At 47.4% G+C, this 23,403-nt stretch overlaps 8 protein-coding genes across 8 annotated transcripts; 4 read left to right on the top strand and 4 right to left on the bottom strand.

Moving 5' to 3' along the window:
• Positions 1-51: 51 nt before the first annotated feature.
• SERLADRAFT_477368 (uncharacterized protein) lies at positions 52-644 on the bottom strand (the record flags this gene model as incomplete). The annotated part of the gene is made up of 2 exons (XM_007322774.1): positions 52-477; positions 529-644. The coding sequence occupies 2 exons, from the start codon at positions 560-562 to the stop codon at positions 323-325; spliced, it is 189 nt and encodes a 62-aa protein (XP_007322836.1).
• Positions 645-7,115: 6,471 nt separating this feature from the next.
• SERLADRAFT_442252 (uncharacterized protein) lies at positions 7,116-7,379 on the top strand (the record flags this gene model as incomplete). The annotated part of the gene is made up of 2 exons (XM_007322773.1): positions 7,116-7,192; positions 7,253-7,379. The coding sequence occupies 2 exons, from the start codon at positions 7,116-7,118 to the stop codon at positions 7,377-7,379; spliced, it is 204 nt and encodes a 67-aa protein (XP_007322835.1).
• A 976-nt stretch (positions 7,380-8,355) lies between these two features.
• On the top strand, positions 8,356-12,681 carry SERLADRAFT_442251 (uncharacterized protein; the record flags this gene model as incomplete). The annotated part of the gene is made up of 23 exons (XM_007322772.1): positions 8,356-8,362; positions 8,434-8,616; positions 8,670-8,711; positions 8,763-8,820; positions 8,883-8,907; positions 8,959-9,351; positions 9,403-9,433; positions 9,502-9,609; positions 9,664-9,895; positions 9,952-10,081; positions 10,132-10,877; positions 10,933-10,966; positions 11,019-11,080; positions 11,137-11,197; positions 11,259-11,331; positions 11,406-11,443; positions 11,496-11,552; positions 11,603-11,617; positions 11,682-11,829; positions 11,880-11,910; positions 11,965-12,052; positions 12,112-12,286; positions 12,341-12,681. 23 exons carry the CDS (start codon positions 8,356-8,358, stop codon positions 12,679-12,681), a joined length of 3,078 nt encoding a protein of 1,025 aa, XP_007322834.1.
• Positions 12,682-13,111: 430 nt separating this feature from the next.
• On the bottom strand, positions 13,112-14,508 carry SERLADRAFT_373533 (uncharacterized protein; the record flags this gene model as incomplete). The annotated part of the gene is made up of 8 exons (XM_007322771.1): positions 13,112-13,240; positions 13,307-13,418; positions 13,476-13,512; positions 13,595-13,741; positions 13,807-13,846; positions 13,899-14,027; positions 14,088-14,191; positions 14,496-14,508. The coding sequence occupies 8 exons, from the start codon at positions 14,506-14,508 to the stop codon at positions 13,112-13,114; spliced, it is 711 nt and encodes a 236-aa protein (XP_007322833.1).
• A 751-nt stretch (positions 14,509-15,259) lies between these two features.
• SERLADRAFT_442248 (uncharacterized protein) lies at positions 15,260-16,386 on the top strand (the record flags this gene model as incomplete). The annotated part of the gene is made up of 5 exons (XM_007322770.1): positions 15,260-15,733; positions 15,785-15,910; positions 15,960-16,087; positions 16,151-16,300; positions 16,353-16,386. The coding sequence occupies 5 exons, from the start codon at positions 15,260-15,262 to the stop codon at positions 16,384-16,386; spliced, it is 912 nt and encodes a 303-aa protein (XP_007322832.1).
• Positions 16,387-16,672: 286 nt separating this feature from the next.
• SERLADRAFT_400095 (uncharacterized protein) lies at positions 16,673-17,651 on the bottom strand (the record flags this gene model as incomplete). Its single annotated transcript, XM_007322769.1, has 5 exons — positions 16,673-16,911; positions 16,970-17,063; positions 17,127-17,191; positions 17,243-17,366; positions 17,577-17,651. 5 exons carry the CDS (start codon positions 17,588-17,590, stop codon positions 16,888-16,890), a joined length of 321 nt encoding a protein of 106 aa, XP_007322831.1.
• Positions 17,652-17,737: 86 nt separating this feature from the next.
• SERLADRAFT_373530 (uncharacterized protein) lies at positions 17,738-19,659 on the top strand (the record flags this gene model as incomplete). Its single annotated transcript, XM_007322768.1, has 5 exons — positions 17,738-17,796; positions 18,142-19,126; positions 19,181-19,272; positions 19,325-19,571; positions 19,624-19,659. The coding sequence occupies 5 exons, from the start codon at positions 17,738-17,740 to the stop codon at positions 19,657-19,659; spliced, it is 1,419 nt and encodes a 472-aa protein (XP_007322830.1).
• Positions 19,609-21,884, bottom strand: SERLADRAFT_477354 (uncharacterized protein; the record flags this gene model as incomplete). Its single annotated transcript, XM_007322767.1, has 7 exons — positions 19,609-20,532; positions 20,588-20,739; positions 20,802-20,950; positions 21,014-21,130; positions 21,197-21,252; positions 21,337-21,475; positions 21,641-21,884. The coding sequence occupies 7 exons, from the start codon at positions 21,672-21,674 to the stop codon at positions 19,758-19,760; spliced, it is 1,422 nt and encodes a 473-aa protein (XP_007322829.1).
• Between the last annotated feature and the right edge of the window lie 1,519 nt (positions 21,885-23,403).

The raw sequence follows: 23,403 nt of genomic DNA, 5'->3' as shown, positions 1-23,403 counted from the left end.
AGAGAATGTTCCAAATGAACGTCATAGGCCTTTCCGAATCATCGCCACGGATAGGGTTTTTCCTGCGCTTCTTTGTGAGCTTTGCGTTGGGAAAATTGGATTTTGACCCAGTGATTTAGGTTTAAAAGGAGGTCGATCGATTGATTCGGTCTAAAACAGTGCACAGCTGCGCTGGTTAACTGAAGCTCAGTATCTGCTTTCTCACTAAACGAGGTGGGTCCAGGAGGAAGGCGTACGGGGTAGGCACATGAGGTGATCGCGACGCACTGAAGGCATGCTGATGACGATGCAAAGTGCACTGGCAACAGCACGAAATATAAGCCTAGTGGGGATCCATATGTCTGGCACGATCATGATCTTCTTCAACGTTAGTCTCCGCAGATGGGACGTGGCATAGGAACTGCGACCAAGGGTTATTGATATCTTCAGATTCGTTCATGTTGACCTGAGTGCTCGCATGAAAAGAAAGAGCGGTAGCTTAAGTCAATGAAGTAGGATGAAACAAGAACCTGTAAACTTGTTTCCGACCTTTGGTAGGGATTTTGGTAGTAGCATTCAACATCGAAGACGCACGGTTTGGGAGTGGATGGCCGACCCCGCATCTGGCAGCTTCTGCCCCGGGTCAACACAGTGATGGCTGTAGTGGAGAGCAAGGTTCAGGAATACTCGGCCGCCTCACCTAACAGAATTGCACTGCACACCCTGGTCCTCATGGCCGCCTGTACGCACCTTTCCCACAGTTATACTCCGCCACTGAGCGCTGAGCGTCAATCATTAATCTGAATCACTACTTTCACTTCTTACAGACTGGCAACAACAGCAATTGGAGCTCAAAAATTAGTCTCCAACGACGCGCAAGCTGCAGGGCCGCTTTCTGCTAAAATGCCTTCATACCATTTTTTTTTCATTTCACCACCTAGTAAGTCTAGCGAATTTGAAACATAAAAACCAAACAACTTCGCAGCTGATTCTCCTGCAACACAGCTCAAGCGTGTCGTCGTCTTCCGATCTCAATACTGGTTCCAATATTCTCGATGTGGAATTCAAGTAATTCAGCCTAACTCCGCAGTTATGTAACATTTCCTCTTCTGATTATCTTTTCATTTTAGTTTTGACAGTTTGCAAAGACCCATCCGTGAAGTTTGATCCCGCAGGCAAGGGGCCATAACATACTCCTTAGAGACGTTTGTGTCGAGTCCTTAACGTCTCCCCAGTAATGAATCATTGCGTCTTTCACCACAAACACGCTGGTGATATACTGCAATGAAGTACCGCCCATCCTTGGAAGACCTTGGCATTCAGGATACCTCCTACATCTCATTGCGACCAACGACTTCCCGTAATCTACTTTGGGATGGCAAGGTGATTGGATGGCTAGACTACCCCTAATCTGCACTAATTCACCATTTCTATAACTTTTGAGCGTAGGAAATTTCTGCTGGTCTTTGCGACCGTGGATCACAGGTCCAATGAAACACCGGCATAGTTGACCATGTCTACGCATCAAAATACACCTTCCCCCCCGCTTGGGGCTTAGGATAAGTAATGTGCTGAAAGCCACCCGATAAGCATATCGTAATGCTCTCCATATTTAGCCCACTTTGTTTTCTACGTATATACTCGTGAGTTGTGTTTTTGTGTTATGAATACTGATGTTCTCGTGTTCGCTTTGTACCAGTGTTTTTATCTCTCAAGAGACTCTGCACGATCCGTCTTACGGCGGGCTTATCAATGTCTCTTCTTTCGCTGTTGTATAAATATACCATGCTCCTGGCTATTAGGATATGCTGACGGAAGTTCAGATATCTTTGGGACCGTGTGTAGTCCTGCTTTTTGTTGCGTAGTAAACTGTAACCTTAATTTCCAGCACCCAAGCAATACGACTGGTGCCAGTATACATTTCCTGGTAAGGGCCAACGGCTGGTTTTTTGTAGATACAATCAGCCTCATAGACATATAGTGGTTTGTGTATATTGTTTAGTTCATTGCATATATATATATATAGCGTTGCACGAAATATAACCGATCCTAGTAATTACGTAATCACGAACTTCAAGTTTGAGGCTGCGACTTGAACGTTTTCGTGGTGGTCCGAGTTGCTGCCTGAAGTGGGGGTCGTCAACATTATGTCTTAATGCTTTGAATTTTGGGGCATTTTATCCGTTTAGTTGGGATGCATGTCGATCTTTCTCTACCACACCATGCCGGTAAGCAAAAATACAGTTTGCACCAGAGTCGTCCGCAACGCTAGCAAAACACACCAGAATTTAGCTTTCAAATTTATTATGTTGAATGATTGGACAGCAACAGTAATTGTCACCTTTGCTATATCCCCCTATCAATTTATTTCACCTTTGAATGTGATCCCACCTTTTCCAGCCTACCTACACGCAAAACTAGTTGCTCTGGACTACAATTCCAAACGCTTTGTATCGCTCTAACCAAGCCTAATCCAAGGTCGAGTTCCAATACATTCAAGGAGTTGTCCCAATCATCGCAAGCAAAAGGTGCCAATATATTGTAGGTAATTGCAGCACCGGTGAACATGACCAAGACACTGCAGCCATGTATGGAGTCCTACGTCGTAATAATGTCGATAAGAACATCAACGCATGATTCCTACAACTACGGAACCCGACCTGACGGTGGTTAATAATCAGCCAACATAAAGGAATCAGAAACAATGAAAATGTGCTGTGCTTTCTAAACTCCGAGTAATCTCGGTCGTTTGACACTATTTCGTTACTGAGCGGAATCTTTGTTGGCTTTGAGTGGGGATCATCTTCCCCGATGATTGAAGTTTTCGTATGCCATGTCAATGGGGCTGTTGGCCTTTTATGTCTGATCTTTCGAAAGGACGACATAGAGACTGGGTTCTCCTCAATTATGAAGGTGGATCCCATATAATGACCGTTTTCTACGCCTTGTTGATTTCGTGTTGTGATGGACGAACGCAGTGCATATTACTAGCTCTCGGATGCTCACCTCGTGCCTACCAATGTACCCGACCATAATGTGGATGAACTATACGGCGAAGCTCCACAAGCGTCCATTTCTCCTCTTCCCGTTCTTCTCAGCCACCAAATACGTCAAGTGGGCCATGAGGTAATCCATATTTACCGTATTTGAGATCTTTACAAGGCCTTACCAACTGTTTCGGCAAGATTTATCGGGATTTCGCTCCCGTACCTATCGTGAACGTGGGTTTTAGTGGCTCCAAGAGGAGTACAGCGTTGATCTTGGCCTTCACTGATACATTTCCCTGTCATAGAGTTAAAAGTAGTGTTCATTTACTTTCGAGCCTGAGAGCATTATCATAAATCGCGGACAGCGAGAACTTTTTAAACTCAGCTAATCAAAGATTTCTCAGCACCTCGAACAATATCATCACTTTCTACGCACACTTAGGTTGGCATTTGCTACTGAGATAATCTTGCTTGAATTTCCCTTCTGCTTTCATTAAATTTTCTGTCTCGCTTCAAAAATCGAAAGCTAGCGTATATCCTATAGTGAGGACAATTAATTTACGACGAGGCAGATGTCAACACGCCATACCCACGACGTTTCCACTTTTTGATCGGACAAGTCGAAATCGATTAGTATGGAGCCATAGTGCCCACAACTGTCGTGGACAACGCTCCTCTGCAGATATCTAGTTATAACATAAAACCCCTCAACGAAACGGCGGGCTATCTGCAAATAACAAAGTCATTCCTTGGAGCCATTTACAAAACATCAACGGAAGGATACTTCCTCTGTTATCTGTGAACGGTGGACAGCAATGCCATATAACTCCTACTTTTGTCTACGCTGAAAACGCGTCAAATGATTAGGTTATCTCCATTTCAACGTCCTTGAGCCCACGGTGATGCCTGCATTTTGGCCATGACAAAAGTCTACGCAGTGGACCCGTCTTTTCGTCGTAATTGTCAAGGCAAGTTCTATTAATCGTACTGAGTTACGATTAAATTCACTTCCGTGGTAGCCTTGTTCTAGTCTTACAGGGTCAGGTAGGGAAGGTTCATACCGACTTGAATGTCCAACTGTAGGAGCTACTTGTAGTTGGCTCTGACCTTTTGATTATGGGTTACAGCACGAGCGCAGATGACGTATCAAAATTTCAAGTCACGGTTTGCCTTGGTTTGTGTTTGATTCGAAAGCAGTCGACGACGAGGTCAACCAGGCTGTCACCAGCAGCGGAAAGACGCTAATGATAATATGGACTCAAGTATCTGTGGGCTCGCAAATACTATGGCAGTTCGTTTCGTTTGTTGGTGTGTGATGCAGATTACGTAAGTAGGATAGTCTTTCAAATTTGGGACGACTCGAAAAATGAATCTCTTACCCTACGTTTTGAAGGCTCGGGTATCTTGTCAAATGCCTTATCGCGTGCTTCTCTCGAATTCAAGAATAGAAGGAAGGAATCGGTGTGCCATTACGCCAGAGCGACATTCCACCGTCAACTGACCGACGTCGCAGGATCAAAACTCCAACCGTTCACGACACTACACCTTTATTCCGTAGTGTGAGCTATGTTGTTCATATCCTACTATCGGGATCCTCAGGCCCTAACAAACCCAATGCCCGCTTAATCATTGCTTTGAGGTTACAAGAACCCTTCACTCAATTAGGCCGCGGGATTCCTAAATAATCGTCGTATGACAGGCGCAGTGACACGCCACTATTTGCATTTGCTCTCTCAGAGCTTCAAGCCAAATCATTGACAGACCTGGTTATTCCTCGCTCATGAATCCGTGCTCGCTCATATATCCGTGGTTATGCTAGTAACGTTGCACACGGTCGCCAATTCTCGCAATTATTGTGACTTCCTCGCCGGTCTTGCCTTGCATGATCCCTACATGCTTTTGCGCCAATCAAGATTTTTGGGTTCCATAGGCCACGCCCTTTTTAATAGGATTTATACTGGTGCGGTTAATAAATCGCAAAATCTCCCACAGTTCCTACAAAATAAACTGACCTCATCCTCGGCCGCCCCGCTAGGAAGTTTTGTAGTGGTGTTACGAATATTAACTATAGAACGTGAACTATCTCGCCCGCTGCGCCATAATATCTTAGTCCCTCGGTCCAGTTGACAAAGTCCGGTTCTAACTTAAAAGCAGTCTGTGACGCTGAAGGCAGTATTTGCAGTGTGGCTCGACCTGCCATGATGGGAATTGCAAGAGTCTCATCGTCGTTACCGAACCGTGAGGCTGCTATCCTCATTGAACGTTTGTGTGTCCTTTTACATCTACTTTTTCTCTCAATTAACGTCTCTTTCACCTCTTAATGGTACGTACTACTATTATTGCGTACAACGTTCAACGAGACCGTAGGTATTGTCTATGTTATTGTTTGTATAATTATTTGTGTGTAGCCCCTTCACCAGGAGCCCAACAGCCATATTCGAGCAGTACCAGTACAGTGGTATTATTTCTATCTTTACTCAGTTTTCCGCGCTCTGCGCTGTGGTGAATCATCTTTGTTGATTCTTTACAAGCATCAATGATTCGGACGATATGTATTTTTAGATTTGTCTTAAAGTGCAGGTAGGTGGCCTCGAGCCCTTCGCCCATGAATCCGATTCGCTGATATGACCCATGCCGACATACAGCACTGCTCCTCATATTTTCCGCGTCTCTCATCTCAAGGCAATCAGGGATGCGAAGGACCGATTCCACCGTCTTATCAACAGTGCCAGTTGCATCCAATGGGCAAACCGTGGAGTACGGGAGTAACAATACAAATACCATTATTCCTCCAATCTTTGTGTCACATCACCGTGCCGAGAGTTTGGACTCGCAGCAACCAATACTGGCAGTTCTCATACCGCTTGAGGAAAGAGGGGTTTAATGGTTCGATTTTGCAATACGTCAATAGCGTATCACTGCTAGTTCCCTGGCGTTGACAAAACCAATCTATCAGTGGGTGCCACATTAATATTGATCGGGTTTTTTCACTTATGCACCTTGTAAGCTGGCTTAGGCTACACCATCTGGTGTAAGCATCAGTACGCTTGAGTTGCGTAAAATGGGATAAAATGGGGTTGCGAGCGATATACTACGCTCGATGAAATGGTCGTAAAGTCAGTCTAGACGGTGAACATGATTAAGACTTTTGCGCTGAGTGAGAAAAAAGGAACTCTATGTCCATGTAAACGGGCCGGGATGAGAGATTATGCATTATGATGGACCCTGCAAATTATGAAAAGCATACGCGCGTGAGTAGATTTACGAAAAAAATGAAGAACGTATGTTAACGGTGAGGCCGCATGATTAGAGATTGAATACGTGATTCACCCACCAGCCTCGGCGCCTATGGCATGAGTACACTACAACGTGCTAGAATCAGAATCTCACACGTTGCCCGTGCACGCTCGAAGATAACGGGATTTCTAGCTACAGCTCCTCTCTTGATTTGGTAGCACCGACAAGCTCGGATAAAAAACACATTGCCGGCGGCGACGAGATATAGTTCCAACGTACGATATCAACAGTTGCCCAAACAGAGAAAATACATCCCCGTGCGCCGCATCTATGGCAATGCAAAGATAGGAACCTAGGTAGCATCGAAAAGTGATTTCAACACTAACTCGCTGGTGCACTAATAGACTCGAGGCAACGAGATGTACCCATTGCCTGCTGCCGTATACACGGAAAGGTCCAGGGAAGATTGACTAGAAGAGTCAGGCGCCGCAGTGGTACTTTGGCTGCAAGGGGACTACGATAACAGAATTACCGGATTTACGAAGCCTTACGCGATTTCTTACTTTGATGCGAGACCAGATGAGTTTTTGAATTTGAAAAAAGCTCTTCTAGTATTTGGGCCCCTAGGTGATCCGTGCGCCACTAGTGCTGCAAAGGCGCTTTGGTAGTCCTTTGAGATATAACCTGGACATCAGATATAAAGAGAGGGCGATAATATCAGCTTGGAAGATGCTCCGCGCATCCGTGGGCCTAAATAGGGGCCTGGCACACTCGACAAGAGTGCGGATAGATGGTCTGGTTTGAGACCTGAGTCGAGCGTGCAAGAATGGTGTGCATCATTGCCAGACACGGCGAGCAAACCGAGTATCCTGCAGCCTGCTACATGACTTGTGAGAGGCGACACAATCTTGTATGGGTATTGCGACATTGAACACGATGGATGATATTCCCGAGGAGAACGTGCAGACCTGTGCGGATTATGGCAAGATGTAGGTCGTGTGGTCAGGATGGGCTTCTGTAAGATAGGTGCAAAGCTCATCCTAATCAAGGTTCTTCTATACCTACAGGGAACGCTTCTTTGAGACCACTGTAGGTGAAGAGATTGTGCTTCTCGGAGGCAGATGGGACGGCACACGCCGTCAGGCTGTGCATGCCCAGCTCACCTTTACGTCGTGATGCGTTGAGTGCCGTGTGTAATCTGTGCTGCAGTCGTCGCAGCAATAAGCACGAAGGTGCATCCTGAAAATTGCAGCGGTTCCGGTCAGGTGGACTTGAGTGTTCTGAAGTAAGTACTTAAGAGAACCGCCACAGCTCCAACATGACATTGAGGCTGAATGCGATCGGCATCGATCGGCATCGAGCGGAATTCACGTTCAATGTTCTCCTGAGTTCAGCCACAGCTATGCACCTTATGTTCCATCCAGCCTACAGCTGGAAATCATCTGGCTCGGAAAGCTGCTGCAACTTCCTGCTTTGCTTTCTGCACTATCCCCGTTCTCGTAGCCCCTAATTTAAATACTCGTTTTACCGTGGAATTATTCTCTCATTTTGTTGGTGATCCAGTGGTCTAGTCACGGTTTACATTGCCAACCTGGACCCGGATGCGTAAAACGGTACTTGTTTTGTGCTGCATGCGTTTGCGTCGTGGCAGATACGTCCGCAATCTAGGCCTCTCGCTTTCTCGACCCTGTCCTTCCATTCGCAATGGTATTCAATGACTGGACGCTGCTACATACTGTCATTGCACGTACTATGAGGTATTTCGTAGACGAGGCACGCATATCCTGGTTTCCAGATTCCATATCTCATAAACATGGGTTCGCTGCTTACTCAAAAGCCTCGAGGCCATCACACGGCACTCCAAGTACCCGAAGTGATCGTAGGCTAACGCGAACTTAGATGCCGCGTCCACCCCGATGTAAAATGGATTTCATAACAGTCGAATGTGATGGCTGCCTCGCACTTCGTGTACTTAAAGCTCTGTTCCTTTCCGTGTTCAAGTTTGCCTTCTAGAACCCACTTTTGTTAGAACCTGGCACTTGGTCGATTTTCCAGCACTTGACAGTGCTAACAACTCACTTGCTCGGCATTGACTGTCTGTGGCTTTTCATCCTTAACCCCCTGAGGGCATCATTGTCGCTGCTGCGACAGCATGTTTCGTATGTCGACTTTAATTCCTTATCTTCCTTCGTTCTCTTCTCACCTTCATCTGCGTATGCTACTCGTTCAGGTACTGGGCCATCCGTTACTACTCGTAATATCCATGATGTCGCATCATCCCTCCCAGGGCTATCAAGTTCAATATCTCGTTCAGAAAATCCGTGGCTGGACAGTCGACGAAAACAGACGTTGCTTAACCTTCTTGACATTATAACGGAGTTGAATCATGACGGGGCTTTATCCCCCGAAAACGGTGAGCTGCTTTTAGTCGCGAAGAATACAGTGGAGCTGAAAAGCGCCTTTCAGATGGTGTTCAGGTTCCTTCCTTCGAGGATGGCAGAGACGCTCGTGAGTAATTTCTCATCTATTGATGACAATGTAACGAAAATCTGTATACAGCTACTGTTGATGAACGTCTTCAGATCGCAGGAGCAGAGACGTTCAATAAATTCGAGAAGTATGATGCTTATTTCTTGTCAGCTTGTTACTGCTCATACTCTTGACGCTCTTTTTTTTCAGAAGAATAGAGAACTTGGATAAGGAGGTGCATTCTGAATCTGTGCAAGTTATCGAGTTTATATTGATTTGGCAATAGCTTAGAAATTTCGCAAACGCTGCGCGTCAACTTGGAAGTTCGGTTGGAATACTATCATCAGCGTTTCGGCTACGTGAACGTTTGACCAAGATTCTGTACTTGTTCCGATTCAATGCAGCATGCCTATTTCCTAGAAAGGTCCAACGTCAATCCAAAGAATCCCTCATCAACCCAAACCTGATGGACCGCCGAAGAAAAGCTACTAGGCGTACTTCTCCGCCACTGTCTGGCAAGTTGATGAGCGACGAAGCTTTGGAACCAGAGAAATTTCCAGAACAATTCGAAAAATTTGCCGCGGACGTTGCAACATTTCTAAACTGTTTAAACGAATTCCCCGAGTTCACGGATGAGGCTGTCAACGCTTCCATGAGATCATTTGAAGGCGATTTGAAGGTGGGCTTGTGTATTAGCTGTTGTATTCCTAGTAACTGATTTTTTGCGCAGTATTGGTCATGCTGTCTCAAGGAGTACAAATGTAAGTTCTCGAGCTATATGCTGTTTTAGATGACAACTCATACCACTCCTATCCTGCCCTGACCTCAGCTCAGTTCCGCTTATCGGCTGTGCAAAGATACATCCATGACCTCACCTCAGAAATAGGCGACCACATCGACAATATCACTGTTACGCTGTCAATGTTCATCGAAATCGGTGAGTTTCTTTCTTAACTTAGGATTGCCGGTCGTCATTGAGTGTCTCGAGCAGGCGTTCCTACAATACGTTTTGCTCAGCAACATGCTGCTGCCAATCTATTAAACTTATCTACAGTAGCCACCTTCTTCTCAGCAGTCACAGCTACGACATTGCAATTTTCTTATGGTACCACAGGGAGTCTTTTGGCTGATACTGTCAACGCTTTTTGGTTCTCCTCACTTGTATTTAGTATCGCCGCAGCGGTCAATAGTCTCCTTGGACTAACGTGGAAGCAAGCGATGTAGTACGTATATTGGTGATTCTTTCACACTGACATTTAATGGAACTGGTGTCACCTAGTCGTTCACCTGGTCACCGTGTCCCGTGGTGGGTGCTAATCTGGATCAAACGCTCCCCACTTGTCTTCCTTGTTATATCTGTGGCTTGTTTCTCGGCAGGACTCATGCTTTTCACTTATTCGAGCAATCAAGTAATGTAGACCTATGGTTTCTCAGTTGTTTGTACTGATGTTCTTTGTAGGGCCGAGTCACAAACACAATCACTACCCTATTCACCGCTGTGACGTCGTTCGGTTTGGCCGCTGTTTCGGCTTGGTTTGCGTCTGAGCGGTGGACATTTGTCCATCATAGAGGTCATATGTGGCTGGAGGATGTAATTCTTAACGCAACCAATCGGCTTTTCGAACTTCAAGCAGTGGTCAACATCAAGAAAGCTTTAAATTGGGGGCAGCATCGCGTGTGCGCCGCCGGAAGCTCTCTGAAGCAGTTGCCTTCAAAAGCAGCAAGTTTGTTGACTTTTGGAAAAGAAGGCAGTGATGCTGGCACAGAGGGGACACTTCCGTTCACCCACCCGATAGGATCACCTCCCTCCCCCTCTCTCATTAGGGATATGTCTTTCAGCACGGAAACTAGCGAGCGACGCATGTCGTGCGATAGTGAAGAATCCGGCGTCTCGAGCGCCCCTTTTAATGCCAGAGAACGTCTCGTCGCCGCTATTCGCAAGGTCATCATGTTACAGGCGACGACTTCTGCTGCTAGTGGAAGGTATCCGCCAGGCGATCGCCACCGAACACTATCCGAATCTCGGACTGAGCCTATGTCTCCAAGCAGATTTTCAGATCCGATGGCAGCGTTTCGTGGATCCAGGTCGATGGCAGTAGCGCCCAGATTGAAGGCTATGAGAGTTACGCAAGAAGTTCCCGCCCACCAAGCGTTGGTCAGGCATCTACAGTTCTCGCCAAATGGAAAATATCTAGCGACTTCTAGGTATAGTTTAAATGTTCTTCATTTATCGTGTAGTTTAACCTGATTGTGTCTCTAGCTGGGACAGGACTTCAATCATATTCCGCGTGGGGGTAAGTGACACTGTATTCTTGCTTTTCCTGATAAACTCTGATCAAGTTCTAGGACCCCTTCACCTCTCATCGGATACTTGTACACACAAAGGGTTTTATAGGTCAAGTTGCATGGTCTGTGTACCACTTTAGCTACATATTACTATAACATACTTACGGATGCACTTCAGGTCTCCATCCGGCAATATGGTTTTGACGAAGTTGAATCGCGCTATCAAGATCTGGACTGAGGTAGGAACTATTATATTTACGATAGTCATTGAGCGATTACTGACTTTTTCGCTTGTGATAGGACGGTGTATGTAAGAAAACCATAGACCGCCCACGCACTGTGCAATCAATTGCATGGCTTCCGAAGGGAGATGGTAAACTGCTTTTCCACTTTAGCTCATCGACTGAGCTACTGGGAAAAAATGTACTTACATAATATAATCAACAGCTATTGTCTCTGTCGAAGTCAATGAATTTATCAAGATGGTGAGTAAATATCTCACTGTTCAAAGACTCAGCGCATCTCATCGATATGTAGGATCAAGTTAATAAAATTTATGAATCCCGTGTAGAAGGAAGCGTAGTTGTCAAGCTGGTGGGTAATTAATCTTCCGTCGCACGAATGCTTTGCTAATCCCTGTTTAGGATCTCCATGGAAAAGTGTGTTGTGATCGTGTCTCGTAAAGGACGTGCAATCATACAAACTCATGTGTGCGCATTCAAGGTTCTGGACACTTACCAGTTCGGGAGAATCAAGTTGAACAGCGTTGCTGTTCATCCCGATTGCCGTAGACTCATCGGGGTTGGACCTTTACTGTCTTCACCAAGTGGACTACAGCCCAGTAAATCTAGGGTAGAGAAGCGAGTCATAGGTAAGTTTTAAGCCTCAACGTCGGCACGATACTCATGAGTGACTCTGCAGTGTACAATATGGAGACGAAACAAAGTGAACAGTAAGTCTTCGTTCGGATTGTATTACGCGGTCGAATTTCTCCTCTAACTTGTAGCCGAAGTCAAACACCTGTGTTTAATGATGTTCGGGACATAACAATCGCTAAGAAAGGCTCCGTGGCCCTAATATCATATGAGCATCAAGTAAGCAACACAAAATGACGACGTCATTGAATTATCTGGCTTAACCACCACGTGTTTAGTCGCCGCCGCAGCTGTGGAAGTTGGAATTGGTTCGAGATAAAGAGCATAAACTATCCAGTATCCTTAGGCCCAGCCTCCGGCTCACCTATATGCCCGCTAAGGGTCCTGTCGACTTTTCGGGCCCCAGTTACTTCGGAGGCCAGGACGATCAACTAGTATTATGTGCTGGGAAAGGTTCGTGGTGGCCGCCCCCTTGTTATTCAACAGTATTAAAGAATATGACACCAGCTGGCGATATTCACATCTGGGAGCGAGATACCGCGGCCCTTCTTCACCATATACGACCACAAGGCCCCAGTGGAGATGTAACATGTATTGCTTGGAATTACTTCGCCGATATGCAGTTTATGTTCGCAACTGGGAGCCACGACGGTACAGTCAGAGTTTGGACAACTCCAGATGATACTCGTCCGGAGGATAGCCCAGTGGCCCTGTTAACTGGCTTTCCACCTTCCCGCTCACCATCAGTGGTATCTCGTGATAATCGCAGAGAAGCTAATGTTATCGACCCTACTTCAGCTGGATCCCCTAGAGAAAGACGCCCTCACGTTGAAATCAAGGTATCTTAAGCCCTTTCCATAATAATCAAGCAATGTAACTCTATCAACATGAATCGGCCAATAGCTATAAACTCTGTATTTTCTTCCATTTCTCGTTCATCATTCTTGTTGCTTAGATCATCCATAGAGGGAGTATGTGGACTATTTATACATCGTTCTGACAGTACCATAACTGCATGCTTTATTCATACATAATTGCGTTAGTGCACTAGCTTTTGAATCACAAGCAAATGTCAATTAAGATCTAATAAAAATATTGTAAACTGTTCTGACCTCAACAATTGGCTCAGTCCCCAGCCAGTTCCTCTGGAGCCGTGATGGATGTTTGTGACAAGTCTTTTCAGAAAACCAGTCTGATAGGTGTGGCCGACAGATGCCATCAACAAGCCGCACGAACAACGCACTCTACTTCGAACTTCACCGACAGATACGCCAAAAATCATATTTCCATGAATTCCTCTTCTTCCTCAGCCAGCAACTCTATTAATTTGAAGAACGAAGCGCCAGGAAAACCGACCACATTCTGAAAGTCACCATCAACCTTTCGGATAAGAAGATTTCCTAAGCCCTGCAGTACACGGATAAGCACAATGAGCTACGGGAACTAAGAATATGGAGTAGATACAACGAGTACCTGTATGGCAAATCCGCCTGCGCGGTCTCGCCCTTCACCATTTTCAGCGTAGGCTTCGAGGACATGGGGTGGATTGTCGGCAAAGTAAACTAGAGTGCGCTCATCTAGCGACCTGCACATACAGAACGAGTAAGATGGCATGATAATGAGACTGAAAAGCAAGGCTGACTTGATCGTGTAACCTGGTGAACTAAGTACCGGATATACTAGAAGAGTGGTATTCAATAACGGTACATATATGACAAATGCTGTAAAGCTTACCCAGTGAGACTCCAGTAACGACTTCACAAATACCGCCATTCAAATCGAGCAGCATGCGCAGGTTGTCCCCCTTGGACGTGGGCTTCTCTAGTAGTTCCTGCTGTATGCCAGGTAGTTCAGAGTATGATACTTCCGAAGTAGAAGGCTGTGCATGCGTCAGGACCACAGTGTCCGCTGCGAGTTTGATTGACAGTCATTCAGTCTCTTGGAGAGGTAATGAAAAAATGCGTTTAGCTCACCCCCGATGACGAGGTCGGGAGCATCTTCTGGGTTTTCGCTCTAATATGAGATGGTCATTGCCTTACGTAGAAGGGGTGTGGATCACACTTGCCACAAGACGTTCGTATACCTCCACGGCTTTGTGGGTGGCAGTTGCAACGGGATACTCGTGTATATCTTCAAATGATGAAACAGGGATGTTCTCTTCAAATGTAGAGGGGATGATTTCCGGCGCAAGGCCCTGCAGACAGCATCATATCTGAATGTTTGTGGATCACTGAGTGGATATTCGAGAACGTACAAGATTAATGAGGATATCCTTTCTTCGAGGACTGTTTGAGGCTAGAATAATGCGTTTACCGACTAGTTTTTTTGTTCCTGGTGTCTTGAGAGCGGTGGGAAGGACTGCGATGTGTTTAGGCGTCATTTTTGTATATCTAGTAGTTAGTCCAAGGTCGTGATGGTACAGGGAACCGATGCCACAGAAGTAACGCTGTAGTCACAGCATGGTCACGTTCTGAACTCTCTCAGGCTGATTTTCTTCTTATCAGAAACGTTCAGTGTTGCCAGTGTTCAATAGACCTTGTTAAGCAAGGTAATGTCACCTTGACGTTGTGCGCTCAACGATCTGCAAGACCTTCAATTCAGTTGGTACCCTGCCGCGAAGGACGTTGTCAACCAAAATTCCTAGACCCTTCTCATTTTGGACCACTGGTGGACATTCAGGCTTCCCGGAGAGTCTGTTTGCTAGTTTACGGACTGCATACCGCCCCTGCTTCGCGACCCGAAATTTCCAACAAGTGCCGAACCTCCACCACGAATGAGAACATCATACGATACGGACACCGAACGCACATGCTAACCATGTGCCGAACTAATGCGAATCTGGATGAACACTGTTCCCTATGGTGCATCACCTGGCTTACTGTCGACTGCGCCTGTGTCTTGTTCCCGCTCACAGAAGCTGGTATACACGTACGCTTTTGATGCTATTATGTCTCCATTCTCAGCATCTCCAGGGTCAATGTCTACAGCAGCGCATCTTCAAGTTGCTCGCGACACGGACATCGCACCGGTTCATGCCTATCTGCGCCAATATCGTTCCTCACTAGACTTTATGAGCTTGGGACGCCCTTGGATTTACACGCACATGATGGAAGTGGTCACGAGTGGGCCTCTTTCCCCGCACTACGTACCTTTCCTTACGTTGCTGACAGGGAACATGACCCAGGTCAGAAGTGATGCGAATCGAGGACGCGGCGGTTGGAGCCACTTTGTTCTCAAGTATATTTGACTCCTCGACACTAATTGGTTGACGTCTGACTAAAAGCACTTTGTTCAAGGCCGATGCGCCTGTGAAAACAAGCCAAGCATCACACGTCCTTCTCGTTATGATCAGGACATTACTCCGAGTCAAGCGCGACGTGTTATAAACGTCCTCTTGCTCTTCATACACACCTATCAATCATTACAATGTCCCCCTCAGTTGCTCTCGCCTCCCCCATAGTTCATGGCGTCGCTGCCATCCTCAATCCACAGCCAGCCGCTGCTCCTCAACGCGCCATCTTTTCCGATTTCGCCATTGCTAACCGCGTCGCCGTCATCACAGGGGGACACCGCGGCCTTGGTCTTGAGATGGCTCTCGCTCTGGCCGAGGCAGGAGCCGTAGTGTACTGCTTAGACTTGCCTTCAGCTCCTGATAGTGAATGGCTGGCTGTTAAAAAGCACATCGATAGCCTGCCTCCCCTTGAGACGCCTCAGACACAAGAGGAACCAGCAAAGTCGAGACTGGAATATTTGAGTGCAGACGTGACAGACCAAACGGGGACGTGGGATATCGTACAACAGATCGTGGACAAGGAAGGGAGAGTAGACATATGTGTCGCGGCTGCTGGTATTGTCATCGATGGTGACTGCTTGGAATACCCAGCAGACAACTTCCAAAAGGTGGGTGACTGGACTCACAATTGTATAATGGTGAACTGACATGCTGCCTAGGTTATGAACGTGAACGTGAACGGCGTTCTCTTTGCAGCCCAAGCTGTGGGGCGACAAATGGCCCGTCTTGGCATTGCGGGTAGTATCATTCTCATTGCATCTATGAGCGGAAGCGTTACTAATAAGGTAAGCCAATATTTTCTATGAGAATATATCAAGCTGATAGCATGGACAGGGCCACCGCTATGTCTCTTACGGTGCAAGCAAATCTGCCGTCCTTCAGATGGGTCGTAGCATGGCATGCGAGCTTGGACCGATGAAGATCAGGGTCAATACCATATCGCCTGGATACATGGTTACTAAGTGTGTTTCTCTTATTCAGCGCGTATATACAAGACATCTTCATGCTAACGATATCCTGTATAGAATGAGCGGAGCATATCTAGACAAATTCCCTCATCTTGCTCAGTCATGGTCTGACCAGAACCCACTAGGAAGGCTTGGAAGACCGGACGAGCTGCGTGGGGTCGTGACTTGGCTTGCCTCCGATGCGTCCAGTTTCTGTACTGGTAGCGAGTGAGTGTCAGGATACTCTATCGTCCCTTCCATTTACTGATGTAGGAGTTAGCATCATCGTTGACGGAGGACATACGGCGTGGTAAGGGCAGTGAACTGAGGCTGGGATTGAACGTTTTACAAGGAAGTTTCTCGAATCTCTTTGGGTTTTAGGGACGTATATGCGTCGTGTCACCTGTATATAATATACTCACGTAGGATGTCTGTATTGGGCTTATGGATGGTTTGTATGATCTTAACGGGACTAATGATGTTCATGGATAAACCAACAGATGATAAGGCTCGCATGAGAGAAATGAAAGTGCATTGAACCGCTGAGTTGATATACCTGGAAACAAGAGGTTATTTCAATGTACATAAGACAAACACATTGATCACGACAAAAACACGGACACTCAGTTATACGTAACATATCTGAAAGATAATCACCCATTGAATACCTTGTATGGCACATCAAGTAGCATAAATGATCGATAAGAGCAGCTTAATTGTTGTTTTCCATGCGAGTATATTGATGCATGTAGGGTCATATGACATGTCATACGCATGAATAAGTAGGCGATACGAAAAGCGAGGATGTACAGGGATTAAATTGTCGAAGGGTACAGCATCTGTGTGTGATATGGATTAGGATAGTGTACCAGGATTCTAGAACTAAGATATACGCACAACACGGACACTAGCACCGAACGCGCGTGGGGGAAGGTTTGACCTGAATTTTGATTTAACGACACCAGAATTGCCGTGAGGGCGAGTTACACGACTTTGTAGAAGACGGATTCGAGCGTCAGAAGATATGACTGGATAAATCACAAAATTGACTCACCCCCAGATAACTCGGACCTTCGATCCCTGTACCTCCGTCTTCGCCTTGTATACAAAGGCGACTCTCTGGCAAGAACGTGAATAGCCGATTTAGAATTAAACGAACAAGAAGCGCACCTTTCCAAGGTAGAACTGGGCGTCCTCTTTCGTGGCGACACCCTCGATTTGAAGGAGGGAAGTGTTAGGGCGAGTGTTGCGCTTAGCACGCTTGTGGCCGAGGACGCGTCCCTTGCAGTAGAGTCTGGTGAATTGTAAAACAGGAGTGAGTTTACGATCGCATGCAGAGAACGCAAGGAGCCCAGGAAATGTTCAAGGGATAAGATCCAAATGTGGAACGGCTCATCCGACCCAGACGTCTTTCATCCAGCCCAAGCCGGCACTCGAGTGTCGTTTTACGAGATGTATCGTGTGCTACGAACGCTGAAGAGAGGTATGCAACGCTGAATCTCACCTTGTTGAGCCCATTTTTGCCGTCTATGTGATTTCCGTTGCCGTCGAGGTCGTGAGCTTGAGGATGGATGAGTACAGGGCGTGACGAGTCACAATGTGGCAAGCATGTGACCGGGCTTAGCCACCCGTATAAAGGCCGCACCAGTCATTTGTTTGTTTTTCATGCCAGTGATGCAGCATTACAGGGCTGCACTCGCGTTGTCGTCCTCAGACGATGCTGGGTAACGGAGCATTGGCAGAACAACTCTTTTCTTTCGAACAGCAGATTCATTTGCGGTATCGTACTCGCAGCTTTGTTATTCCAACGCAGCAGCTATCGTAGAAGGAAATACAGCTTTGCTTGATGGGATCTTTCCGACATGCTCTTATGCTCACTCCTTTGTCCTGTCAGTGGAGGGATTTGTGCCGTGGGCTGGTTAAGAATGGCTGTATTCATGTATCTTACTTATATTCGACCCTTACTCGCTACTGCATTATTAATCCCATCTTTTGAAAAACTCTGACTCGTTCGTTGTTCCCACTCAGAAAGTTGCCTCTATGTCGCGCAATCCTGTTCTCATTTGTAGGCGGTTCGCTTCTACCATCACCATCAAGCCAGCACCGTCCAAATCTCACCTTCATGCCTCCATCCCAGACTCGTCCTTCCCAAAGAACTTTGTGGTGGCAGGAAGCCATTGCGGTGTGAAGAAAAATGCTGGTGTTAATGATCTGGCAGTCATCCTATCGACATCATCACGACCAGCAGCTGCAGCTGCGTGCTTCACTCGCAATGCCTTCAAGGCCGCACCTGTGCTTGTCTCTCAAGAGGTGCTCGAAAAGGGCGCGGGCCGCGCAAGAGCCCTTGTTGTCAACAGCGGCTGCGCCAACGCAGTGACAGGCAAACAGGGCATGGAGGACGCATGGGCTATGGTCAAAGCGACAGACGCTCTCCTTGAGCCCTCGTCACCCAGCTCATCCGGGACACATGAGACTCTTGTCATGTCCACTGGCGTTATTGGCCAGAACCTACCCATATCCAAGATTATCGCCGGTATCGAATCCAAAGCATTAACTCTAGACTCGAACTTCAGTGCTTGGGAAAGTGCAGCAAAGGCTTTTATGACCACCGATACATTCCCTAAGCTGCGCGCTCGCACTTTCACCATCAATGGACAGACATTTCGAATGGCTGGTATAGACAAGGGTGCAGGAATGATCCACCCCGACATGGGCCCTCCTGCTAGTGCGAAACAGCTCCACGCTACCTTACTTGCATGCATCTTGACCGATGCTGCCATCTCACCTCGAAGTCTACAATCCGCCTTGACATATGCTGTTGATCGTAGCTTCAATTCTATCAGTGTAGACGGCGAGATGTCTACTAATGACACCATTATCGTTCTTGCCAACGGCGCTGCCGCCGATCAGTCAGCCAAAGAAATCGACGAAGAGCACGATAGAAAGGCATACGAGACATTCCGTGAAGAATTGACTTCGTTCGCAACAGACCTTGCCCAGCTAGTCGTACGAGATGGAGAAGGTGCGACAAAGTTTGTCACAGTCAATGTGCAGGTAATGTCAAGTTTCCCAGCCTAGTGAAAAACAACATATTCAAATTTTATACAGGGAGCCAGTTCATTTTCAGATGCTCACCGCGTCGCTTCTAAGATCTCCACCTCTGCACTTGTGAAAACTGCTTTGTATGGAGAGGATGCCAAGTAAACCTTATCAGTCACCCAGTTTCCACCTTGATTCTGACATGAACCGCAGCTGGGGCCGCGTTCTCGCCGCCTCTGGGTCAGTGCAACTTTCTATCCCTCTCGACCCCACTCGTGTTAGCGTCACATTCGTCCCTGCCGATGGTTCAACTCCTCTTCCTGTGCTGGTTGAGGGTGAACCAGAGCAGGTAGATGAGGTTCGCGCGAAGGAGATCCTTAGCGAGGAGGACTTTGAGATCAAGGTCGAACTAGGTCTCGGCAAAGAGAGTGCGAAATACTGGACTTGCGACTTCAGCTACGTAAGTCCTTCTGATTCCTCTAACTGTTTGTCATTCATAGTCTATCACTCAGGAATATGTATCGATCAATGGAGATTACAGAAGTTAAGCAAACGCGGGTATATCTAGTCAAACACAAAACCCCCTAGACTTAAGTACAAGATATCATCTCTAGCAAATGTTCTATCGTCTCGTGAATAGATATTTCTACTTGCCGTTACTGTCTGATATAGCTTTGATCATAGCTGACCCAATCTTATTAGCTTCTTCAAACCGGGACTCGAAGAACGACGAGGTTTCGGCAAACCTCTTCCTGTACAACTCGAAGTCCCCGAATGAGACGCATTGACTCCATCCTCGGGCTGCGACAACAAATTCAAGATCATCAGATCTGTGTGATACGTCCCAGACTGCTGAATGGAGCGCCTGGTCCAGTCTATCGGTGGAACGGAAGAGGTACTCCGCAACACCGATCCACATCCTGAAGATAGGCGTCGCCGCAAGGTCGAGGTGCACGAACGGTTGGATCCCAAGATGAGCCCAACAGTCCACCATGGCGAGCAGAGCAAGATGTGAGTTGGATCGCGGTGCAGAAGTGCCAGTTGGGGAGACGCCATTACCGTTGATTCCGTCTTTGCGTGCGCTGCCAATGGTGAACTGGTCGAGGACGTCTTCGGATAAGAATATGGGGGTGCGCGTCTGGCCTGTTTGCGTGAACACGGCCTCGCGTGCCTGGTACATTCGGGCGCGGAGCGTCGGTACGTCTCCCGCAAGCATGAGCTTAAACAGTTCGGTTGCACTTGTCGCGTACTGGTCGATCTGAACGCGCGCCGACGGGTTGAGGATGGCTAGACCAGCGTAGACGTGCCACTTGTTGGCGTATATGCGGAGCATGATGTTCACTTTGACAGTTTCGATTCCGCCGATGTACTGGCCTTGCTCCCAGGGGTACGATTTCATGCTTGCCCATGCTGTGCCCATACTACAGAAGTAGGTTTATTGACCGGTGGAAGTAAATGGGGAACTGAAAGACTCACGTTAGGAAGGCGGCATGAGTAACTGCTTGGACGTTGGCAGTCACGAGATCATGGTCCTCGTAAGTGAGGTAGACGTAGCGAGAACGGAAGCAACGGAATATGCATTCGACGAGATGAAGTGCTGAATCCGGGGCACGGTGTTTAATGAGAACCTGGTCGTGTGACGGATGACGTTAGTGGAGAAGTAAATTAGAAAGTTGTGTTTTGCATTTACTAAGGGCTGTCCGACTGGGGAGACTGTCGGGCCGTGAAGAGAATGGATGGAAACTATATGTACGTCCTCGGGGAGATATTTCTCGAAGGCTTCTTTCTCGGGGGCTTTTACCGACGTCTGGCCTGACACCACGGCGCCTACCTTTGTAGCTACACGGTTTTAAATGAGAAATCCGAGGGCCTAGAGGTGATAAGACGGGGAAGGATTCTCACAAGGACCATACTGGGCGACTACGCGATCGATGTACTCTGCCTCGACAGAGTACATGATAAAGTCGGATATCCTCGATACAGCATGTCCATCGGGGTATACGGTTACACCTGGTGTGCCTGTTGAGAATGGAACGAGTGAGCGGACCTTGTAGAGGTGGAATGCATAGCAACGTGATGACATGCCTTGGTAGGCGCTCTTTAGCGACTCGTACTTGGTTGGAATGTCACAGACGGCAATTCTGGGAGTGAAACGTGGTGATGCGGAATTCCGGAGTGGTTAGACAGTGATGCAGGAGTTAAGTATACACATGAGGGGTACTGACTTTTTCCAGCCGGCCTCGGAGAGATATTTAGTGTACATGGTGCCCATTGCGCCCATTCCGATGAGACCGATTGTGGGCTGGTCTTGGATGGGATCATTTTGGGTTATTTCGGTGGAGGCCATTGTGTTAATAAATAAGCCTGTTTGAGGGTGAAAGTGAGACGAAGGAAAGTATGAGGGGGAGAAAGAGAGAGGAGACGAGTGAGAAATATACGCTGTGCTGTGAGATCCGGGTGCGCCTCTGAACCGAAAAGGTGGTGACGTTCGCAGAGAAGCAAATGGGAATGATGGGTGCTAGTACTTACTGGGATAATGTATGGTGATAAGCCTGCAATGCATGCAAATTTAAAGCATGTATACTGGACTGCAAGGTGGAACTCAACCTGCAGCGCTGATCCTCGCTGGTGTCGGGTGTCCAAAAGGGGAAGGACGCGGATGGTTGCCATATTGACAGAAAAGATTAGAAGCCGCAATAAAGCGTGTCTTCAATTATCTTTGCCGTACGTTCGCCCACTGACTCAAGTTCCTTGGTTCGTGCGTCTCGACGACGACCGAGAATCTTTCAGCGGCCAACATATATAACCCCTACGCTCGCTTTAGTCTCCCTCTTTCCTCCCCCCATCATCCCAGCCAGCGCCGGCGCCAGAGGTCCTTGCTTTGCTTATCTCCGTGCGTTTCGCTCCACCCTTGTCCCATTTGAGGCTGACAGGGACACACAGCTCTTTTGACTCGCTGCATTTCATTTTACGTTCCAGAAGGCGTATGCAGAGGTCTGTCTCACTTTTCAAAATTACCCCGTCCACACAATATCTGAAACTCTCTTAGCATAGGCTGTTCACCTCAGTGATCCCTGTTTCTCCGTCGTCTCCGTTTTCAGCGTTTTCGCCAGCACCCGCTACCCGCACCACGCTCTCTTCAATCTACATTCTTTTCACCAACCCTCTTTATCACCCCACTCTGTCCTGACAGTTGCCGTTACATATCCCGCCTGATCACTTTCGGTTACAAATTAAGCCTCGGCGCTTGACTACGTGTTCCGTTGCTGCACAACCTATTTGCACGTTCCCGCTTGTTATTCTCAGCTTTTCACTCCCTTTTCAAGTCTCGTTCTCTCCTTTGATTCTTGTCTTGTCTTTGCTGTGGATATAGACTCGTTTGCTGTGACTATTGGCCCACAGGCATATTATGTAGGTTTTATCGTCGTTTTGGAAACCACGAGCGCTCATATCTCCTTCCAATTCGGTCAGGCCTACCGTGCCTTAGGATTATCTGCTTTCTGTTTCTGATTAGACTCGACGTCGTCAACCGGTACCATCGGTACGTTCTTTCCTGTTATCCTACTACGATCGTTAAGAACTCACGCTCCACTCCAATCAAGTCTTCTAAATTCCTACGCCCACCGCGACGTGATCGTCTATCGAATCACCGCGTCATGAATAGCACTCAACATCTTTCTCAGTCACCTCGTCTCTTTCGACGAGATTCTATGTCGTCTCAGCCCTCTACACACACCGCTGTCTCGAACGTACCGCGTTCCGAGAGGACTCCTTCGACTCGTAATATTTCTGTGCCTGCCCATATCCTTGCCTCGCTAGATCCTCCCGCTCCAAGTTCCCGATCTCGCAGATTTCACTCGAAGTCGGTGTCAGCGCAAGCTAAAAACTTCGCTAGTGACGGTCCCGCCTGCAATCCAGAGACATACAAATATGGTCAAAGTCGGTCCTCACGTCCGGGCTCCACAGTAGGCAAGCTCGCTTCAGCTTTGACTCGCTCATCGCGGTCTGCAAATGCTAGCATATCGCAACCAATTTCACCGTATGACGATATCCCCCCAACACCAACCTCTCCCTTGGGTGCTCGATCCCATTCATCGTCCCACTCGCCAGCATCGCAGAATAGATTGCCGAGTATGACCTCTGAAAGCAGCACAATGTTGTCGGCGGGGTTGAAACGTCTTTTGAAGAAGCCTTCGGTTCAGCTGCGTTCGGGAGCATCATCTTTCTCCGCACCTTCTGACTCAGAAGGATCGTCCCGTTTTCATGGCTCACCACTCTCTCCACGGCCTAGT

Source organism: Serpula lacrymans (assembly GCF_000218685.1).
Source record: "Serpula lacrymans var. lacrymans S7.9 unplaced genomic scaffold SERLAscaffold_13, whole genome shotgun sequence".
In the NCBI taxonomy this organism is placed as follows: domain Eukaryota; kingdom Fungi; phylum Basidiomycota; class Agaricomycetes; order Boletales; family Serpulaceae; genus Serpula; species Serpula lacrymans.
The sequence above is the reverse complement of the archived record's forward strand: the minus strand, read 5'-3'. Positions and strand labels throughout refer to the sequence as shown.